Here is a 15159-nt window from a genome sequence, read left to right as displayed (position 1 = left end):
ATCTGATAATAAGCACAATGCTTAAAGCTTCAGATATATTGATTACCAAAATCTCACCTGAAAAGAAAGCCAATAAAACAACAATAATATTAAAAAAGTAAAAAACTTACTGTTCAGTGAAACTGAATTTTCAGTACATTTTAGTTTGGGGTTTTATCAGTTGTATTCTGATGAAAAAGTATATTAAAATTTCAAATAAGTATTTTAAAAGTTTTTGCATATACTGACCATACAATACAGAATATCATATCAACAACTGTTGCTAAGTTATTTTACATAAAGTTAACATTTTATAGTTTCGAGTAAAAATGTAGTTGTAAACTAGTATCATCAAAATGTTAACTGAGTATTTATAACTATTTGAATGTTTAGAAATAGACTTAGAGGAATTATGCTTTAGAAAGTCCAAAATGTTTTACAGCTTGTACGGAAGGATTTTATGGTGAACATTGCAACCAAAGGTGTAACTGTCCAAATGAAAACTTCATTTGTAGCCCATTTCAAGGTTGTATATGTAAGCAGGGGTATAATGAAGGAAATTGTTATACAGGTAAGCAGAAATTTATTTTTTAGTATTTTAAAGAAATGTAATTACATTACCATTGTTATTTTTTGACTTTAGGATTTGCTATAACTTCCTATTATTTCTACAAGATTTGTTAACGATGCTCATCTTCATATTTATTTTAATCTTTCATTCAAACAAAATCTATATATACCTGCCAGAAGTATTTGAACGTGAGACATAGGTCAGAAGAGCACTGATATGCTAGTATGATGTGGTGTTTAAGTAATTGTTGATTTTGCAGCTGTTAGAAAGTGTATAATTTTACTCTCTTATAGTGGAAATTCTGCCGTAATACACCTGTATTATTTTAGGTGTAGAAGATTAAATTAACCAAAATGTTCTTTTTTCTTCTTATTACCATGCTTTTATATAAATACAAAATAAAACTTGCATACTAATGCACTGAAGTCTATTAAATTGCTTGTTACATTTATTTTAGAGGAAACTAACTGCTCAATAAGATGTAAATTTATTGATGCAAAATTAAATTTTACTTGTTTCTGGACCTGAAAAAAGTGATACATGTGTATCTTCAGGTCGTGATTTAATTGGGAACTTGTATGTTGTGGTTTTTGTTTTAAATAAGTATTTATATTCTATGGATGTATTTTAAATATAATTTTTTAGAATATTGTATGAAATGTAGTGCAAAGCATAAACCAAAAACCATATTTATAGTTAGTCATGAAACAAAATGAAGTATGTAACAATATTTTGTAGGTGTATTCAAGAGCTTTGTTTTCTGAATAAATTGTGTGATTACTAAGGACAATATCCGAGAAAAATAATATGTATAGTTAAGGGTTTAGATATTAAAGGAAACTCACTATTGTGATTGATGTTTTTTTTTACATCATTTTTTCTTACAGATTCAAAAGAAGGAAATCCAAAGAAATTGAATGTTGACAACATGTATGAAACAACAAAGATAATTGTAGCTGTTGTAATAGTTGTCATTCTTCTGGTTGTGTTTTTTCTGTTGTTACTGTATTGTAGGCATAAACTCAAGAACGTTCAGCCGAAACCTGATCATCCTAAGTAGGTTATCACACCTTTTTCCATTCCCTTTTGTAATCAGTCGTGGCTTTATATGTAGATTAAAACATAAATTCTTTGTAACCTTAAGTTACTGTTTAGCTTTTTCTAATCAATTATTATCAGGCTAACACATTACAAAGATGTATATTCACAGTACAATTCTAAATGTTACTATTTAGGAAAGCATTAATAACAGAAGTAATTAATAATATTAACTACTTTTTTATAAAAATATTATATGTTTTTTGTTATACAGTTGCTATCATAATAAATTACAAAAGAACCAGATTTGCTTATAGTCCATAGAACTACCAGTTAAATTTGTATGGACATCATCAGCTTTTTAAATATCAGATTACTTGTGGGACTTTGTTGGTTTCAGGGTCCCAAATAATACTGAATTGCACAAAAAATCAGAAAGAGGGAAGAGGAAAAAAATAATTTTACAGTTAATATTACTGATTACTGCCGGAATGATCTAAGTATTTTACACAGAAAACGATTGACTTCACCTAAAGTGTTTTGTTAATTTTTTTTTATCCTGAACATTGTAACAGACAAAAATAAACAAATTACTTAATATATTGCAGGAGTATAGAACCCTTTGCTAGTGAGTGATGTAAAAGCAAGTCTGTAATTTCAGAATCAAAATGAGCAGTAAATTTTTAAACAGACTTTTTCAGTAGCATGTATAAGTTGTCATTTGCCAGAGAACTAGATTTCGGTTAATACTATCCAATTAAGTGCTACTTTGTAGTAATACAAGCTATTTAAAAATAAGTTAACATCAAACTTATCAAATAACACTAATCTTTTTTATTATTATTATTTAAACCAAGTATATAAAAAAAGATTAGAAGCATTTCAGATATATTGTCTTGATAAGCTGTCTATAATATTACTTTAGGTTCTTCAAACACGGTTTGCAAATTGTATCTCTCTTTCAATTCTATATATGACTAAATAGTTTTCTTCACTTGAAAGTTGTAGTAATTGAAAAATAAACTAATGATAAATGGTATGGTAAAAATGGTGATAATAATGTCAGAAATAGCAGTTATAACTATGGGCAACATATAGAAATTTGTGGTTTTCTTGATACTCAAAAGCAGTAATGTGCAGAGGACATTAAAAGGACATTGACAAAAATGAGCACTTTTGTAATGTGCAGAGGACATTAAAAGGACATTGACAAAAATGAGCACTTTTGTAATGTGCAGAGGACATTAAAAGGGCAGCAGCTCATTGACAAAAATGAGCCCTTTTGAAGCACCACAAGGCATGCCATTTTAGGGGAGACTATGGGTTACCTCTAGTACATATAGTGTAAAGAATTATAAGAAGCACACAAATCCTTGTTTTTAATTCATATTCAGTTGGTCTTATAAACACTTAAAATTTAGATGGTGAATTTTGGCATATTAATACTTTTTCTATATAATGTCAGTTGATGTGACCATTCTTGAAACCACAAAGTAATCAACAGTTTTCATACTATAACTTTTAATATGTTTTGTGTATCTTCACAAAATTTGACAAGCTTTCAGTAAACATTACAAGTTTTTTTAAACATAAAAAAAAATTTGAATTTATAATTAAGTATTAAGTCAGGGTGTTGACTGCTCCTAATGGGTTTGGTAAAATTGACCAACCATATATACAGTTAAGGTAGAGAAAATAACAGATAGAATATAAAGTTTTACTAAAACAAATGTTTGTTATTCATTTAGGTTTTAGAAGTTATACAAATAAAATGTGAAAACCCTCAGATGAAGAAAAGTATTTTAATCTCACCATGAAAACCACTTTGCACTTAATTTGTATAATCTCTAAAACCTCCTAAATAAATTTCAGAACTTTTTTTCTATAAAACATTATATTTTATCTTCCCTAACTGTATCTAGGGTTGGTCAATTTGACCGACCTCATAACCATCATGAAAAAAATATGAAATAAATCTAACTTATCCTTTTTTTTTTCTTTCTTGAATGACTTCAAATCATAACGAGAAACTACAACTGTTTATATCAAATAGCTTAACGCTCATACTGGTATACATCTGTTTCTTCTCAAATTTTATTTTTTTATTACCCTTTGAAACATTATGTATAAACAGATGTATACTGTTATGAGCTTTAAGCTATTTAGGATAAACAAATGTAGTTTCCTGTTAAAATACAAAGTCATTCTAGAAAGAATAAAGGGTAATTTAGATGTATTTCATAGTTTTTTTATTGTGGTGACAATTTTCAGATGAGGAGAAGTATTTTTAATCTTAACATGAAAATCACTTTGCACTTGGAGCTGTCAACACTTTGACTCCATATATTCACAAAAACGTTTTAGTGAAAATACTTCATAAAAATTTGTCTACAAAAGACTTAATGCGTAATGAAAGCTTGCATAATTTGATGAAGATACACGAAATATATTGGAAGTTTTAATGTGGAAACTGAAAAGGCCTGCTTGCAGTCACAAACTCTGCTGATTCAACTGAGCCCTTAGCGAGAGTATAATTCCAAGTTTATTCATATACGTTGATAATAAAGTTGTTTAATTAAATTTTGAATGTAACTATTTAAAGCGTCATGATGTGCACACTTTCGTTCCCGTAGCAAAAGGGGTTAATGGCATACCACAGTTATTTTTTTACTGTAAAGATCTTCAAGTCCCTGTGTTCCATTCTTTTTAAAACTGAAAATTTTTTAATTTTTTTTCCTAATAAATCTCAGCAAGCAAAGTGTGGAATCAGGCATATCTTTTAGTAATTGTTGATAATTTTTATGATTGAGAAAAAGGGCACTTTTGGGGCATAAGGATAGGAAAACAGGGACTTGAACCCATCCAGTCATCCCACTTATTATGCACATTACTGCTCACAACTATTTTAACTCTTGAATGTTTTCTGATAAACATTAAAAGTGTGAGATTTTGTGTAGGTGTATGAAATTGGCTTTTTCATTGTAAATTCCATGGCTGCTATTACTCTGAATAGGATAAGAATTGTGATTGAATTACTCAAGTTCTGTAAGTAAGAACTGAAGAATTATTGCATCTGGGAGAAGTAGTAACTGATATACTGATGTTGAACTTTTTGTAGGTATGAAGCCGACCAACAGTTAGGTAAGTTGTTCTGATTTTACATGTCCTTGCATTTAGCACAAATTAACATTTTGTGCAGAACTGTTTAAAAAAATTTTAAATTTTATTTTGTATTTTCCTTTTTTTTCTGTTTAAGAATATTTAGTGTGTAAAAATACTGATTTTTATGATGCATCTGACATCTTGAGTGTGTTAAATTTCAAAATATAAGGGGCTGTAGCTTTGTTTACACATTCACAGACATAATATAGTTATATAAGTTCCTGAATTTTGTATTTATGTATGCAGATGATCAAACTTCAATGTTCCATTGGAATACCACTGAACTTGATAAATTAGGTACAGAGTTGGTCTTGGCTTTGGTGTTATACTTTAAATTTTTTATTTTAATAGATAATAAAAAATTAGTTGAAAGTGGCAATTTTTATACTTGTATATTAATATTAAATCTAACATAGTATATTAAGTTTATAATTACTTCATATAATTTTATTATTAAAAAAGTAGATTATAAGCTGAATTATGCTAAGTGAGAACTAATTGTTAGGCCTAAAATATTTTAGAATTACTGAAGTACACTTTTAACACAAATAATGGTAAGCAGATATACATGTAAACATGTTTGTTTATTTGACAAGTCTTGGCTTATAAGTAAAAATTGTTTTTATTAGAGGTTAATTTATAATAAAATCTAATACATTGACTATTTAAAACTATAATTGTTCTATGTTGTCCTCATAGTTAGAGGTCATTAACTCAACAATTTTGCTAAGTATTGCCAGCTACATAGTCAGACTTTGTCAGGTGTAAGTTACCTATATTACAAACTACCAACATGAAAAAAATAAAATGATAGTGAAAAATAGATATATATGTCATTTACCATCAGCATGTAAGCATAAATTATGCTTTTATATCCACCATTTTATATTTTTTATTCTGTAAATCTTTAAAGTTTCCAGTTCTATCGGCAATTTCTTTTCTTAACTTTTTGCTTTTTTTGAATAACAGTGGGAACATCAAAATTAAATAAAAATTATTACACTATTTAGCTGCAGTACAGTCCACAAAGGGGAAGGTGTGGATTAGTGGTTACCTAGATTGTGAATCTGAGAACTTGTGGTTTATGTCCTGTTGCTCTAAAAATGTGATTTGCACTTTGGGGCCATGGGTGCATGATAAGAATGACAGTTAAATCTCACTATTTAGTCATTATGTAGTGAATGCTGTCGACTAGCTGCCTCCCCTCTAGTGTATTAGTTCAAAAGAAGGAATAGTTATATGTGCAGATAATCCTTTTGTAGTTTTGATTGAAAATTTAAAAAAACATTAAATAAACGTACATTAACTTGTGAAACTTCCTACTTAAGTTAATACTAAAGAAGTCATTAAATGAAGCTCATGCAAACTTAACATTAAATGTTGACATCCATAAAATCTGTAGTTTTAACAGGAGTGTCAGAAAGCCCCAAACAATAAATTATGATGTAATACCGGATTAATGTTTTTTTGTTAAATAAAGTTAGTGTCAAATACTAACACCTGATATTTTTTAGTGTGTATACTCAATAAATTAATTTATTACAAAGAATAAAAGCTCAGAGAAAAACAAGTAAGCATTTGATTAACCTATTTTCATTCCCACAATGTTGTTATTCATTCATTCAATATTCTGAATTCTTTGTAATATTTTGCAAGTATAGATTCATTGCTTGTTCTGGTAGTAAATGTCAAAAATACAAAGAACTCTGCAACATATTAAGACAATAATCAACTGGGATAAATTTTGTTAAAATGCTGTACCTTTCATTGCCATTACTTTGTTGCTTATATAAGAAGGATGTAGCTTGAAATGGTTAAAGAACACAAATCATGTAGTTTAACTTAATTGAGTATTTTTAATGAAAAAGCACAAATCTCTTGGTATATTTCTGTGCCTACAGACTTGTAGTAAATGTTTTCAAAATTGTGGAGATAAGGTCACTACACACTAAAATAAAAAAGAAAGATTACATCTTTTGCTGGATATATTCTGATTAGAGATTGTGTCAGACGTGAGATTACTAAGCTGAGTAAGATTTTTGTTTTATATTTTCTGTATTTAGTTTATAAGCTTGTTACTAAGAAAATTTATGAATATTAGATTATCTGCAGATGATTGTAACAACTGAAAGTTTATAATTTAAATAAAAGTGCTCAGCTGGTTTAAGAAAGTTGTTCTCTAAATATCATTTTGTTTCTTCATTATTAGGACAGCAACATTTTGATAATCTAGTCTACACCTGCCAAGTAGATCTTGACAATGGTACTTCTACAGTTGTGAATAGTAGCACTGTTACTAAAGTTAAACAGTCTGGGGATGATTTAAATGCAAATGATGGTATGGAAGATGTAAAGCTTTATGATACTTATCGTGATGAAGAAGATAAGGAGTTGAGAACAAAAGGTAAAAAGACATTACATTGTCTTAAAATTATAGTAGTGTAGCATTAATTTGGTTATACAATTGTATTACCTGTATTTTATATTATATTAATTTTAAAGATAATATGGATAAATCTTTGAACTAGATTTCTGGCAATCAAGGGAAAATCAGTGAATTAAAAACTTTAAAACTGTTTCTTTGATAACTTGGCAGATATTCAAAGAAATTAACATATACGGACTTGAATGTTTCTACACTTTGTATTCACTTTTACATAAATTCAAATAGTTTTAAAAGAGTGGCTTTGTAGTTATACTCATAACACTTTAAACATTCACTTGTAGAAAACTACTTTTGCTAATGTCTGAGACTCGTTATTTAGAAAATTCTTAATGAACAGTTATCCCACCTAAAGTGGTGATTGGAAGTGTTTGTCTTTATGTGAACAAAAACTGTATACTTGTTAGGTGCATGTGCTGAACCACTGTGTATGGAAAACTCAGCATCTAAAAAACACAACATGGAGCCAAATATCTATCAGACTATAGAGGAAATTGGACTTTTAAAGGAGCCTTATTATGAAGAAATCAAGGAAAAGTGTGTTGATGGTAAGCCTTTTTTGGGGTTGAAAAAATAGAATTATTTATGTAATATATATTAATCTGATTATAGGTACACAGGGTATTGTATATAATTATCTTTATATTAAAATGATTTTGTAACCTCTCCACAGAATTACAGTCCATATCGCCACATTCATATATGCTCTATCTGATGATAACCCTGTAGTGTAGTTGTAAAAGGCTGTGTCATAAGGTTTTCGTGTCCATTTCACACCACTTCTTCCTATGTGCTTTCCATAATTAATTTAGTGTATGAGGGTAACAGTTTCCCAGCACCCATTTCAACAATGGTCCCATTGCACAGAAATCAAACGGTGATGGATCTGGTAACTTGATTTTTTTTGTCTTCATATAGAAGAATATAAATACCCATTTTATTTTCCAACTGCTTGAGGTATATGACAGTTAAATGGATATTTTGTAGAAGTGACTTTTGATGCTTTTGCCACTGAGATTTGTGTTCGTGAATTCTCACGTATTATCTAACACTCTGCTTTGCTAACCACATGTGGAGCGCAGCTTTGCAGGTCTTTCTTTGATGGTCTTGGTTCCGCATATTGATCTGTATTCCTTTATTTTGTCATCCTTGAAATTCTAATTCCCCAATCCGAATACATAATTATGATTTGAGTGTATGAATATTTCGCATTGGAAAGAGCTGTTACACACCCTTCCCAAAAACTATCAATTTTTGATGACATCACACTAACTGAAATTTCCAGTAATGTCAAAATATAGTTGTGAATTGAAGTTTTGTAATATTCAAACATTGCTGTTTTCTTAGTCTTATTCTGGAATCCCTCTTTTTAGAAAAAATAATATTGTCTTTGCATCTTTTTCACTAATCCAGATTCTAAAAAGTTGTGTTCTAGTTTTTACAGATAGATGAAGTGGTTTTTGCTTCACATTGTGTCTAGTCTTTCACTTTAGAAGTTCAGTTTAATCCTACAATACATTTTATTCCATATCACCATGAATAGATAAAACAGGCCTGTAATTTTAAACTTCATAAAAGTTGTTTTGGTTTTAATAATGGATTTTACATAATTCAGCTATGCAGATTTTGAAAATAATATTAATTTTTCTCTATCACGTAAGGATTCTTGACAGAATATATTTGGGTCATTTACACAACCTCTTGTTGCCATAGCAATGAATAAACAATATGGAAAAGAAAAAAATAATGTCAAAATGCACTCACAAACAAATACTATCTAGAAATAACATGTCATGCGACTTGTTAACCATTTATATACTAGCAGTGTTTCTCATGGGTTCTAGAACATTCTGTAAGACTCTTACATCACAATTGGTGTAGAGAAATCTATTGCCAGTGGTTGACAACATTTTAAGCAAAACAAAATGTGACCCGATTTCAGTGAAAATATTTTGCTTATCTAAAAGTACATATGACATTTGGTGAAAAATCTGTACGTGACGGAGAAAAAAATGGAAATAATTTTCGGATTCAGCATACAAGAATTACTGTAGAACATGTAAAAATTTCAAGACAATCACAGGCGTGTGTAATCTATAAAGTATTACTGTGTTCTTTGAATGCCTGTTTAAATATGTAGTCAATTTGTTTTTCCCATTCTATATATTTAGCTGTGGTCTCCAATTTCTTATTAACTAGTGGATTATATACTCTTGGATTATTTGTCAAACTCCTGTGTATTCTTTATGTCAGTACTATAAGTTCTTTAAATTACTTTCATTCTTGGTGCTATCTTTCTGTACTGTGGCAGTTTTAATCTCTTTACCTGCTTTTATTTTTGTAAGTCATTAATGTATAATCTCTTGCAAAACAGTCATGGTTTTAAAACTAGACTTCATGAGCCAAGTGTTTTGGTAACAATGCAAATCTATAGTTTTAATGATAACTGTTACCTGTAATGGTGTTTTTGTTTCAGTTTGTGCTCTGAGGTTTTTAAGTTATGATCACGTAATTAACTCTGCTATTCTACAAATTTTAAAAGTATGAACTCTACTGTTGATTAAATTGAACCCCATTCCAAATAATTTCCTTTTGTGAGGTACTGTATATCACTGTCTGTAAGTATACATGGAAACTCATGAACTGTAGATGTTAATATTTTCTTCTGTAAGGTTTTATGTCAGCTATTAAATAAGTATTATTGGAGAAAAACTTACGTTTAGTTAGGGATCATTTTGTGCATCTGTAAAATAAATTGAATGAAAGAAAACAATTGTGTAGGAATTTTAGTGATTATGTACATATAGGTTAGTGTTAACGTTATTTGTTTGACCTTTATGGCATTAATAACATTAGTTTAAAGTTTATTCAAGACCGAATCATAAGAAAAAAGTTCTTTGGACAGTAATAGTTTGTTTTAATGAACATGAATTCTATGAGTGTAAATTATCATTTATGCATTGTAAATGAAATTCAAAATTCTTTGTTTTTTTAAAATAGCTCAATTACATTTTTGAAGTAAAATCTAATATTGGGGAAATTACATCCTAAGTTAGATCATCTGTTGGGCCAATAATATTTTATTTGTACAAGGTATTAGTACTAAGAATGTATAGAGTCATTTTAAAATATATGGCAGTAAGTATTGTTAAACTGATCGAAAACCAAAACTGCTCATTGAGATACATGATTCCAAGTAACCAAGATTAATAAATGTAAACATTTCTATATGATTAGTCACAAACCTTATTTAAAATAACTTACTTCAGTAAGATTGCTATAGAAAATATATGATTTTACTTGTGTTTTTCACATATTAATTAGCTTCTTTCTATCATTTTAGATGCTCAGTATGATCATCTTGAGTACAATAGACCCAAGTGTGGACGAGAGCCTCATTATCATTTCATGGATGGTAGTATGAGCAAACCTCGGGCACCAAAATCATAAGGGTCAATTTTGACACGAACGGTATAGTTATGGGAATTTGCTCAACTGTTTATGTACCATGCCTTGATGTCATTGGCACATCTGGTGCAGTAAAACAGCTGGTCATTACCTGATCAACCATTAAGCCACATTATTGTTAAGATTTCTAGACATTTTTACTCTAAACGTTATGTAAACACAGTGTTAAATATTTAAGTGTAGAATATTTAGCTACGTAGAAATTCCAGCAATTGTGTCATTATACTAGTTGATACTTGAAAGCGTGGGTACTTGGTGAAACTCCATAATTACAGAATTGAGGAAAAATGAAACAATTTTCCGTTTCACAAATTCATCATTTATTCATGACCATGGTTTTGCTTGATGATGCCTTTACTGGTGAAACCATGGTCATGAATAAATTACGTATTTGTGAAATGTACAATTGTCTTGTTTTTTCACAATTCTGTCATTATACTAGTATTATGCCCTTCAATGCATTCACTGAAATGAGTGACAACTGCTTAAATTTGTGAAATGTCAGAAGTGGTAAAAATAATTGCATATACAATCAAAGGACTTGAGTTTTCAAAAATAAAACTCCAAATAAAAAAGTTTTGTTTTACTTGTTACAAAAAGTTAAGGTATTGTTTGTTATAACTGAAACCATCATAAACTGTGAGAAACAAACAACTAACATGCAAGTTTTAGCACTTCTGAAGTTTGAAGTAAGTACTAATGATAAAGCTTAATAAAGGCATATTTACAATTTTATATATATATGTCTAAAACCATTTAAATCAGGTATTCTATTTTCGAAATACGTTTTTAAACTAGATGAAAAATACATTATTGTAACTAGTAGTTACTGCCTGTTACTTGTGTATGTTAAAGTATTTTTATTCTTTTCAACATTTGTACACATCCTGCACAACAGTTAAGTCACAAGATCTTTTTGTTTGAAATTGGAAACAGTACCAAATATTTAAAACCAACTACAGAATGTATTGTAACATAACTATGTTGTGTGGAGAAAGTAAAATTTTGTCATAGGTCAGTGTTAAATCTGTAAACTGGTAATAATTCACTACAAAAAAAGAAGTCATGGTAGTTTAAAACAATTATGATATGTAGATTTGTTGGTTCACTAAAGAGATGTGTACAGTATAATTTTGTTGCATTTCAGAAATATAATACACAATCATGATGAAAATTCTTGGTGGGATTAATCTTTGAAGTTGCTTTCATCTCAGCTATGGTTCAGAGCAAAGCTTAATTTAAAAATCTGATGTGTATATGTATAGTAGACATCATGTATTTGAAGACATTATCTGTGGTATCCTTTTGCTTGTTATACACACTATCTGGCAATTTATATAATCCAGTAATACTAAAAACTGTCAGAACACCGACAAAGGAAATTAGTGAAAAAGTTTCATGAATTTGATGAGGATAGATAAAAAGGACTTGTCAAAGAAATTGCCTTATGGGGTCAAAAATACAATAGGAGATACTAGGCTAAGTGATTTTATAAATCTTGTATTTTAAACTGATTATATGTTTGAATAATGTCTCCATTGTTTGAAGCACAATGGATTAAATACTTTTAAACTTGAGGATAAAAATAATATTAAACTTACAAACTATAGCCCAGAACATTACTCTGAAAATTTACAAAAGTATTGATCCTTGTTACAGTATTCTTTATGTGTGTGTGTGTGTCAGTTTATACAAGAGTTTGCCATGGACCACTACTTCATTACCTACATTTTGTGGTAAGCACATTTTTTTAAATACAATGAGTGTTGTCTTCTTTTAATAACACAACATAGTATGCTTTCTTAATCAACAAAAAACAGCACAAGCTGAAAAATTTTGAAGTTGATAGTTTGCTGTATTTAAGCATAGTATGAAGTAATGTATTAGATAATGGAAAGGTACAAAATATGACTGCAGCTTAGAGAGAAATGAAGATTTTCACCTATGATCTCAAACAAAATAAATTGACCATAATTTGTTTATTAGCAAGAACTACTTATGTATAAAACTGATGTAGCATTCTTCATACATTTTCTAGGTATGTGTCACTCAAACTGTGAATGAATTAAGTGAAAAATATATTCATTGAAAGTAATTCAATGAATTAATTTTTAACTGATTTTCACTTGTTTGATACAAAAAGAAGTTGGTTTTGTATAACAACTTATTGTTGATACATAACAAATTAAGGACTGAAGTTTATTTAGAAAAGACGAATATATAAAAATAATAATACTAAAAAAGAAGAGTACAATGAGTTACAGTAATGAAGGAATAACATTTTATCTCTGTTCACATATTTTATTTTAATGGTTTGCCATAGTTTTTGTTCAGGCTAATCAGATATGTTTTATGATACCCCACCCCACAAAATACTTTTCTAACCTAGATGTAACCAGTTTTTAAATAACCAAGAATCAAACCTTTTCCATATCAGCAAAACATCTTGACATAAAATCTGTGAAATATTTACAGCAACACAAAGTAATAGTTAGTGAATACAAAAAAAGTTATGAGTAGCTTTAGAATGAATGAGATTATACTGTTAATTTCAAGTGGAACACAGCTTTTGAAATAATTTTTAAATTCTGAGTTGCTGTGTTTTGTTTATGAAACAACAGATACATGTTATATTACTGGAGTCTATCAGTATATTATTTCTCAAATAATTTCTAGATTCAACATAAATTTCACTTGTATTTGTTTAAGGGAATACCTATTACATTCAACTAAAACTGCTGGGGAGGGGGAAGTTCGGAAATGATCTCCAAGTTAATCAAGTATTACATTAACTCGGAAACAATTCATATATAATTAAAAAATTTTTCCCCAAATGTATATAGTCTGATAATTCTTTCAGTTAATCATGTCTTAAAATCTGATTGGAGTGTCCTAGTATTTTTTAATGGTGTTTGTTTCACTAAACACAAAATAAATGTTGTTAGTTTTATAAAGAAAATTCTATGTAGACATCTACTTTATTTTTAAAGATAGTGACAGATGTTTACTCATTGTTTATTGATGTGTACAGAAACATTTTTTTTATTGGTAAACTATTATTACTTATTGTCTAAAGGTATTGATCCATATTTTTACATAACATTTTGCCATATGGCAGTTGTTGTGAGAGCATTTAGAAATAACATATATTGACTGTTGTGAGATGTCCTAATGGCATTTAGTCTGTTATCTGTCTCTTTTAAAATATTTGAATAAAAAAAAATGCAACCCAGAAGTAGAAAATTTTTCATTTCTCGATATACAGTTTTACAGATAACTGGAAAGATTTAATGCTTGAATTGATGAATATGTTTACAGCTTTAACATTGCATTGAAAGTGACATGAAATTTTCGTAATTTCTTTAAAAGACAATTTAAAAAAATTAAATATGCTTATCAATTTTAAGTCAGTGGACGTTAAACGATTTAAAAAAATATTAAATACATCATTTATGCTTGATGGGTCAGGTGTGTTCTAGTAACTAGAATGTTGTACTGCAGATCAGAAGCTAGAAAGTTTGAGCCACGGTATTATAATTGTGGAAGTTCATTCCATTATCTGGTTAAAAGCAACTGCATAAGTGTTTGTAGGTGTTGATATTGGTTACTCTGTTTTTCATCAGTTATAATTTGAACATGGCTATGCCTGAACCTTAAGGATTTCGGCTTAGCATGAGATGTCATTCAGGTTGAAAATACCAATAACAGCTATTCTTGTTTACTTGCTCCAACTCTTTACCTCCTACTTGGATGCCTTCTCTTTTTTTTTTGAGCTTCCTCAGATTGTTTAATTACCATCGTCTTAGCTTTGTTGATATTTATTGTGAGACTACAGTATTCCTCTTTATCAACAAACCTGTTAAAGAACAGTTTCATCAGATTCACTTTTAAGTGCCATATCACTAGCATACCTATCACAACTGATTCTATTTCTGTTGACATTGATCCTTTCTGTATGAGCAATTACCTTTCATTAACCACTCTGCATACAATTTAATTAATGTCAATAACTGAAAAATTATTTGTCTTGTACCTCTTAATGAAAGACTAACTACATAGTTTTTCCATTAATTCAACCTGCTACTTCTTAACTCCAGTACATGAAATATGTATTTCAAGATTCTAATACCTGATTACCCCAGACTAATGTGTGATCTCTTATTATGATTCCTCTTAACTAACCATATCAAATGCTTCCTTTAAGTGTATTAACAATACATAAAACCATTTTGGTTTTCTGATACCTCATTCTCAACTTTGTTTAAATTTGTTGAGGATTAGTTTTAGCCATACTTTTGAGGTATGACTGATCAAGCTAGTAGTCTTATGTTAGCCACAAACTGGGCCTCAGGTTTCTTGGGGATTGGCACTCTTTTAAAGTATTGACATTGACTTACTCTTTTTTCGGCCCGGCATGGTCAGGTGGGTAGGACGTTCGACTCGCAACCTGCGGGTCGCGGGTTCGCATCCCCGTCCCACCAAACATGCTCGCCCCTTT

General features: G+C 29.4%; 1 protein-coding gene and 1 long non-coding RNA gene across 3 annotated transcripts in view; both read left to right on the top strand.

Annotated features, from left to right (window-relative positions):
• LOC106478847 (protein draper-like) overlaps positions 1-12801 on the top strand; it is an 80925-nt gene extending 68124 nt beyond the window's left edge. Inside the window, exons 21-27 of one of the 2 annotated variants that reach the window (XM_022382506.1) lie at positions 422-550; positions 1438-1606; positions 4707-4729; positions 6960-7154; positions 7601-7741; positions 10537-10664; positions 11809-12801. In XM_022382506.1, the coding sequence (XP_022238214.1) occupies positions 422-550; positions 1438-1606; positions 4707-4729; positions 6960-7154; positions 7601-7741; positions 10537-10643 (764 nt within the window). In that variant the 3' untranslated portion in view covers positions 10644-10664; positions 11809-12801. Of the gene's footprint in view, positions 1-421; positions 551-1437; positions 1607-4706; positions 4730-6959; positions 7155-7600; positions 7742-10536; positions 11588-11808 lie in introns of those variants that run through there. The other variant, XM_013939420.2, reaches the window with a different exon arrangement.
• A 308-nt stretch (positions 12802-13109) lies between these two features.
• LOC111085153 overlaps positions 13110-15159 on the top strand; it is a 14462-nt gene continuing 12412 nt past the window's right edge. Inside the window, exon 1 of the long non-coding RNA XR_002609993.1 lies at positions 13110-13205. This is a non-coding gene — a long non-coding RNA (uncharacterized LOC111085153). The remainder of the gene's footprint in view (positions 13206-15159) is intronic.

Source organism: Limulus polyphemus, unplaced genomic scaffold, assembly GCF_000517525.1.
Source record: "Limulus polyphemus unplaced genomic scaffold, Limulus_polyphemus-2.1.2 Scaffold254, whole genome shotgun sequence".
Classification (NCBI taxonomy): Eukaryota; Metazoa; Arthropoda; class Merostomata; order Xiphosura; family Limulidae; genus Limulus; species Limulus polyphemus.
The sequence above is the reverse complement of the archived record's forward strand: the minus strand, read 5'-3'. Positions and strand labels throughout refer to the sequence as shown.